This window comes from Theobroma umbraticum, unplaced genomic scaffold (genome assembly GCF_002168275.2).
Source record: "Theobroma umbraticum cultivar Fairchild unplaced genomic scaffold, ASM216827v3 scaffold_86.0, whole genome shotgun sequence".
Lineage (NCBI taxonomy): Eukaryota > Viridiplantae > Streptophyta > Magnoliopsida > Malvales > Malvaceae > Theobroma > Theobroma umbraticum.
Genome location: NW_018397263.1, coordinates 4,166,086 through 4,173,167, shown reverse-complemented (window position 1 = coordinate 4,173,167; position 7,082 = coordinate 4,166,086). Strand labels below are relative to the sequence as shown.

General features: G+C 31.0%; 1 protein-coding gene across 1 annotated transcript; it reads right to left on the bottom strand.

Moving 5' to 3' along the window:
* Positions 1–1,990: 1,990 nt before the first annotated feature.
* Positions 1,991–3,912, bottom strand: LOC110420463 (protein SELF-PRUNING-like). The gene is made up of 4 exons (XM_021433785.2): positions 3,335–3,912; positions 3,141–3,202; positions 2,500–2,540; positions 1,991–2,394 (listed from the first exon to the last, which is right to left on the bottom strand). Exons 1-4 carry the CDS (start codon positions 3,530–3,532, stop codon positions 2,177–2,179), a joined length of 519 nt encoding a protein of 172 aa, XP_021289460.1. The 5' UTR covers positions 3,533–3,912; the 3' UTR covers positions 1,991–2,176.
* Between the last annotated feature and the right edge of the window lie 3,170 nt (positions 3,913–7,082).

The following is a 7,082-nucleotide window of genomic DNA, read 5'->3' as shown; positions in this document are numbered from 1 at the left end:
ATAAAAATATCAATATTTATTAATTATGTAAGACCTTATGCATATTTAACAAATGATGTCATATTATTCTATAAAAAGTTTATAAGAAATTGTTATAGAAATGTAAACTGATTTGTTGCTGAAACCACCGGGTTATTTTGCCAGTTTCCTATCATGAAGTGAAATAAGAGAATAGATTCCAAGGACAGTTTTGTGCCACGCAACCTTTAATGATTCATGCTGTTGAAAAGTAGTACTACCCAAGCAGATATCACAAATTACGCTGACAAAAGCACGTCTGTAATTTACAAGTTGTAGATTCAGTTTGTATATCAAAATTTATCAGTTTTAACACTCCTCTAATAGACAGCAAACTATGGCACAGTTTCTCAGAGGATCTCTGCAGCAAGTTATTTAGAGCACTGGCACAAGCTATATTTTTTAGATTAAAAATTGAAGGGTTTCGGTCATCTTCAGAGAAAAATTACATTCAAATATACAAAACCAAAATTATCCTCGAATAACTTCTGTTATCATATTAATCGGTTAAAAATAAATATAAACAAACATATATTCACTCATATATTTTTAAAAGTGATTTTTAAAAATTACATTTTAAAATTCCTCCACTTGATTGTATATCAAAACCTATTTGTCGCAAACCAAACTTATCTATATGTCCAACTTCTAATAATGATCTACACATATGTCAATTGAAAAACTTACATTAAGTTGAGATTATGTGGTGTCTTGATGCTATGCTAGTGGCTAAGATTTTTTGAAAAATCTCACATCTCAAAACTTATTTATTTTTTACTTTAAAAGAAGATAATAATTTTTTTAAAAAAAAAACGGCCCCTAAAGCTTGGGTTTTTTTTCTTTTATTTTTCTATCATCTTTTCTCACTTCTTTTTTACAAAGTGTGACACACATATAAAAGGTATTTATAGTTAGGTTAAAATGCTGATTCAATTTTTGATTTATTGCATTTTAATTCTTCCACTTAATTAAACAATTTAATTAAGTCTATATTGAAAATTCTTAATTTCCAATTAAATACTAATTCCGTTTTAATTTTCATTGTCATCTTATTGTATGTGACCATTTAGATTCCTAACATATTAGTAATAAATATAAATCAAATCAAGTAATAATTTATATTTATATTTATAGATCATAAGTATCATATAACAATATATCATAATCACCTAAATGTCAAACGAGTTAATATGATTTGACTGACTTTTCAGTATACAGTATCACAATGTAATTCAATCTTTTCATCATATATCCGATAGATAAAAAGTTTGACTCTGTATCTGCTTTCTAACTTATCCATATTAGTTTTGTAACTTTCATATTGACCTATCAAGATTGTCTTGGCCAAGGGCTTTTAGTCAATATAACCTAGCAGCAAATGCGATATATCCTTTTCAAATTACTTGAGGTGATGAATCCTCTCTAAATTACTAATTCATCTTTGCATGTTTCATGCTATACTAAAAAATATCCAATTTAGATATTTGATCACCTCCAAACCCATAGAGTGAAATCAAAGCATGATAATTCACACATAAGATGAGTTGGTATTACAAGGATAAGGATTACTTACACTACTGATACATGAGAGTATTTTCACATACACTTGAATAAAATACCAAATGAAATTCTCATAGCAGATCATATTAAGGGAACTTGTTTCTTAACAAGCTCCTATATATTATTCCAAATATCTCACATACTTCAACCTATAAAATAGATTGCTTCTTTTTAAAGTAAGAAGACTTAACATGTACCGATCTTTAAGTATTGACAATGTCCTTATTTTTGATAATACTATGACCAACGATATATTTGAGAATAAGACTTTGATGTATAAAAATCTCATAATTATAACTTGTATAATTTTTTTGCCAGGTTGTTATGTTTCAAAAACTTTATTTATATAAGTCTTTCATAACCTTTTATAAATAAACTTATAAATAAAGAACACTTTATACATTATATAAACTATACATAATATATTTAATGTAAAATATAACTAATTAATATAATATTTTACAAATACAAAATCAATTAGCTTGCATAATTTACACTAACAAAAACAACCTCGTCACAGTTTACTTGGAACACTTTTTTTTCCTTTCCCCAATTGATATGGAGCTTGTTTTATTGAGTTTTTGACTCTGCAGGTTAATCAGCGTCTTCTTGCAGCAGTTTCTCTTTGAGCATTGAAATAAACAGCAGCAACAGGGAGACCAAGATCGTTTTCAGCGGCGAAACACCGGGTGCTGAAGTTATCCCTTGAAGAAGGTGACGTAATCATCTGCCTACGTTTCTGCTTGAAAAGAACGAACACAAACCTGTGGATTCCTATATTTGGCCTTGGGATCTCATAGCTCACCACCTCCCTTCCTGGTTGATCAAATGACAAGAGAAAGAACCAAAGGAGAGAAGATCAGTACTTCATCTTTCTTCATAATCCAAAAGAGCACTTAATGACAACATAGAAAAGCCTACCAAATGTGGCATCTGTTGTGCCTGGGATGTCTGTGACTATCCTGTAAAATGGTCAGATCAATGAAACTGTCAGTATGTCTCCCTTTGTATCTGTCTATAGCTTATATCTCTCTTATCAAATGCACGCGGACTTCATCATTAGAGAGTTGAACTGTTAGAGCTTTCATTAATTTAACTATTAGTAATTAATTATAAAGACAAGATATGACCATAGGGTTATGCTTGTTGTTGTCTTAATTATTAAATAACAAGATCAATGTCTTGCTGCTCAACATTAGTTTGGTTTCGTACAAAATAGTATATGAAGCTACATGGTGGTGATAAAAAGTGGAAACAGTGGGTGTAGAGCCACTTGGGTATACCCTCCCAGCTCAAAGTAAGGTATTTATCTCAACGGTGATCCTTTTCTATGGGCCTGTGGAATGGACTGGTCAATTCTAAAACAAATAAATAAATAGAGAGAGAGATTGAGAGACACTTCTAAACTATTTCTACTATGTATACTGAATCAATTTGGTTGAGTGATTCACCAAAAAAAGTTCGTAGATTGAATCTAGGGTAATCAACCCTAAAATATAGAGGGTTTTGACAAGCTAAGGTTTACTACTTTTTAGTAAATTATTAAGAGCTGTAGGGTGTACCAATGAATGTGCTCCCTTAAATAAGGATCACTGGGTCCAGGGACATCTGGGTCCGTCATAACCTGCAGCAAAGCAGACACCAACTCACCAGATTTTAATTTAAACAGAAGAGTTTCAACAGTAGAGTTAGAGCAAGGTGAAACGACTTTGGGAATAGACAGCAGAGAAGTAGAGGTGAAGAATAGGGCTATTACCAGAGTGAAAAAGGTTCTCATATCACCTCCTTCAATTTCTACCCTAGGTTTGGTGGCAACAGTTGAAGGATAGAACTCATGTCCATTAAAGACTTTCTTGTTGTTGAAAGTGACTGACATTGTAGTGCTTGGAATGAAAGAATCCAGAACATCTCCTATGACTCTCCCAACAACGAGAGGTTCTGCTGCTCTTGACATTAATCCTGTTTTGAGAGTCCGAGAGCAAAGATGCCCAGATAAAAAGAGCTGTATACGGAAGACAGCTCAGACTGTTTCTTCTTGGATGATGTCTGTAAGCGGAAGCTCTTTTTATAGCGCATGGGCTGCCCTCTGAAAGACTCTAATAAATTCTCTAGATCTAGCTCTAGGCTTTAGGGATGAAGAGCATAAAGTTTATAATATGGGAAATAGAGGAAGAAACGAGTGGACTATCTATTTCTCTGTGTCTCTGTCTCTGTCTCTGTCTCTCTCTCTCTCTCTACCTGTCTTATAACTCCTTTGTGACACCTGAATCAGGGAGCTTAGTGCCTTTGTTTTTCTATTCAATTATATTAGTTTGTTGCATGATTATTTCTCCAGTTGGGGGGACCCTGGAATTGGTTCTTGACTGGCTATTCTCTGGGCTAGTTTACGTTTCATACAACAGGGGATTTTTTTCAATACTAAAGTCAGAAATGAATTATAAGCAATCGCTGGAAGTGGGTCCTCACTATGCAAGTTGTCATCTAGCTCTTATTTAAACCATAAAAGTAAAACATGCACTGAAAAATATATTGAAACCCTGTGCCTGAATAGTAATAGGCCTCGTAATGGAAACTCATCTTTTTCATATGAGGAAAATGAAAAGATCCTAAAGAAATTTTTAAATGCTTACTGTTCTCTTAGAACCTTCCCAAAATTACACATGCACGTTTAAAAAGAACTTGTTACCATTTCAGAGAGATTCTTTTAGAGAAGAGAAGCATAAAGGAGCTCCACAACCAATGGGCAAGCAGAACCAGTGAGTGCTTGTGCACCCATGCATGTCATTTCAAAGTCATAAAGAGATTCAGAGAAGTTCCAAATTGGTCAAGTTGAAAAAGATGTATATTTTTCATAACTTGAAGCCATTTTTTGGGGTATCCGCCTGTTTGGTTTGGACCTCATGTGAGTCATTCACGCCATGCATGTTTCATTCTTTTTCTGAAAATGCGAATAGATAGGTTTTCCCTCTCTGACCAGAATTCGGGGTGCATAGGTTGCTCAAACCCGAAATAAATTATTTGATCAAGCTTTTAAATCAAAACAAAATGTATCATATCTTAAAAAGTTGATGTATTGGAGATTAATATCAACAAAAGACCATTAATAAGATTTCAATGGAGATCACTTAAATCGAAATAACCATCCTTTCGATTACTCGACCCTTCTGTTGGTGTCCTATTTCATCTTTTATGTTTTAAATTAAGTTTAACCCTTTTTTTCCCTCTTCTTTTCCTTTGTTTCTCCAGCCTACACCTCTTCACTTTTGCACTCTGGCTTCAATGCTTATCCATGACATTGTTATTAATTTATCAACAATGATTCCAGTTGTGATCAAAATCATGTCAGAAAACCATAGTTAATGTTGTCAAATTTCATAGAGATTCTAGAAACATCAATCGTACAGTTCAAAGATTAGCAAACACAAAGAATATTTGTATTTGATTTTAGATACATGGTACTAATTCTCTTGCATTTTACTTTTGGGAGCTGATATTATATCTTGTCAGAAACTATTGTTACTCCTACAAAACTCTTTTTCAACCCAGCTAGACTGCAACTCCCTATTCTACTTAATTAATTCAAAAAATAGTCATCTTTAGATATTGAACACAGAACATTGGATGTCTAGTTTATGTTTTCTTAAGATAGAACACTTTCCTTTAAAAGAAAAGATATATATCTTTTCTTAATTAGATATATATTATTCTTTTCTCACTAGTATTGCTGGTTCATCTATCGTAGAGAACCATGTGAATTCAGAGGTGGAGGGGAGGACGTGGCTAGTAGGGCCCACGCCCACCCTCCAAAAAATTTTAAAATTTTTATAACATTTTTTTTTGGAATTTTATAATTTCACCTTTACAATAATTTTAAAATAACTTACTCTTCCAAGAATGGATTTTGAATTTAATGAGAATGTGATGGAGTTGATTACTCTTGGCACATCTTTAGATGCTCAGAATTATTTTGAATAGTTTGATGTTGAAAGTATTTGCAACCTTGCAAATAATTGTTAGCCTGATAAATATATTGGACATGATAAAATACATTTAAGTTATCAATTGGATCTATTCAAAGTTGACATTCTTTATAATCAAGTTTTAAAAAATGTATCTATACTTTTGAGCTATGTCAATTGTTGACAAAGAAAGAAATATCAAAAGTTTATTTCCTTATTGCTAAATTAATCTTACTTGTCTTGATTCTTCCAGTTTCCATTGTAACATCAAACTGTACATTTTCTATTATTAAACTCATTAAAAATGATATTCGTAATAGAATATCATATAATTTTCTTAAAAATTCATTGGTCATTCTCATTAAAAAAAATAATTTGTGATTTTGATTTTAATTCAGTGATAGATGCCTTCAACTCTATAAAAGATTGTCGAGTTTAATTAAAGATGCCCAGTCTTAATATGCAATAGTTGTTAAAAAATATCTTTATTTTGTACTTAACACATTGTTGGAGTTTTTTATATAATTTTCACATAAATTTTTTTCATTTAAGTTACTTTATATTTTTGTCAAATATTAAATTTTTAATATGACGGTTTTATAGAAATTATTTTCATCCGAAGCACGAAATCTTAGTTCCATCACTGCATGCATATGTAGAATATTTGTGGTGAGGACAATAGCAAGCTTTAACTTTCAACGTATGCTCTTACTAGCATGATATGTTACAGGAGACTTGGATGTGGCCGTTAACATGCCAACAACTAGACGCTATTGCCAGCTAGAAAGGAAGGGATTAGGGAGGAAGATAAAAGGGAAACAATATGAAATAAATGATAGGAAAATTATATTGAAAGTGTTTTTTTGGTTGTTATTTCTATTTTCAAATTAGTATTAGATTTGATTGAAAAGGGAAAACATGAATTCATCTACAAAAGTTACATTGAAGTTCTGTCCCCAATAAAAAAATGGATAAATTGAAGTTATTAAAAAAAGTTTATGATAAATAAGAAACACATTCGATTTGTGTTGATGAAAAATAAGTAGAAGAAATTTTAAAATTAAAGATTATTATATTTAAACCCTAAATTCGAATGAAGATTAAAATAATAGTAATTTTACACACAAATTCACTTTCAATTATGGATATTTTTGTTCTAAAACTTTTTATTGTTTATACAATATATCTAACATGTTGATACTACTCTTCATTGTTTCATTCCACAAATTATTTATAATGAAATACGTCTTTGGTTTATATTCCCTCTGAGATAATTTTAGAGAATAGTTATTTCATGTTCATGATGCAAATTAAAAAAAAAAAAATCAACTCTAAGTTATCTCTAAACAAGGTTACATATTTCTCTCATAATAATAATAATAATAATAATAATAATTGAGGTTACCTGAGATAATTTTAGAGAATAGTTATTTCATGTTCATGATGCAAATTAAAAAAAAAAATCAACTCTAAGTTGTCTCTAAACAAGGTTACATATTTCTCTCATCATCATCATCATCATCATCATCATCATAATAATAATAA

Excerpts from the sequence above, each read along its gene's own strand:
- LOC110420463 (XM_021433785.2), bottom strand. The coding sequence starts at position 3,532 with ATGTCAAGAGCAGCAGAACCTCTCGTTGTTGGGAGAGTCATAGGAGAT. Across the intron at positions 3,203-3,334 it reads TGAGAACCTTTTTCACTCTG|GTTATGACGGACCCAGATGT; the intron begins GTAATAGCCCTA and ends GCTTTGCTGCAG. Across the intron at positions 2,541-3,140 it reads TTAAGGGAGCACATTCATTG|GATAGTCACAGACATCCCAG; the intron begins GTACACCCTACA and ends ACCATTTTACAG.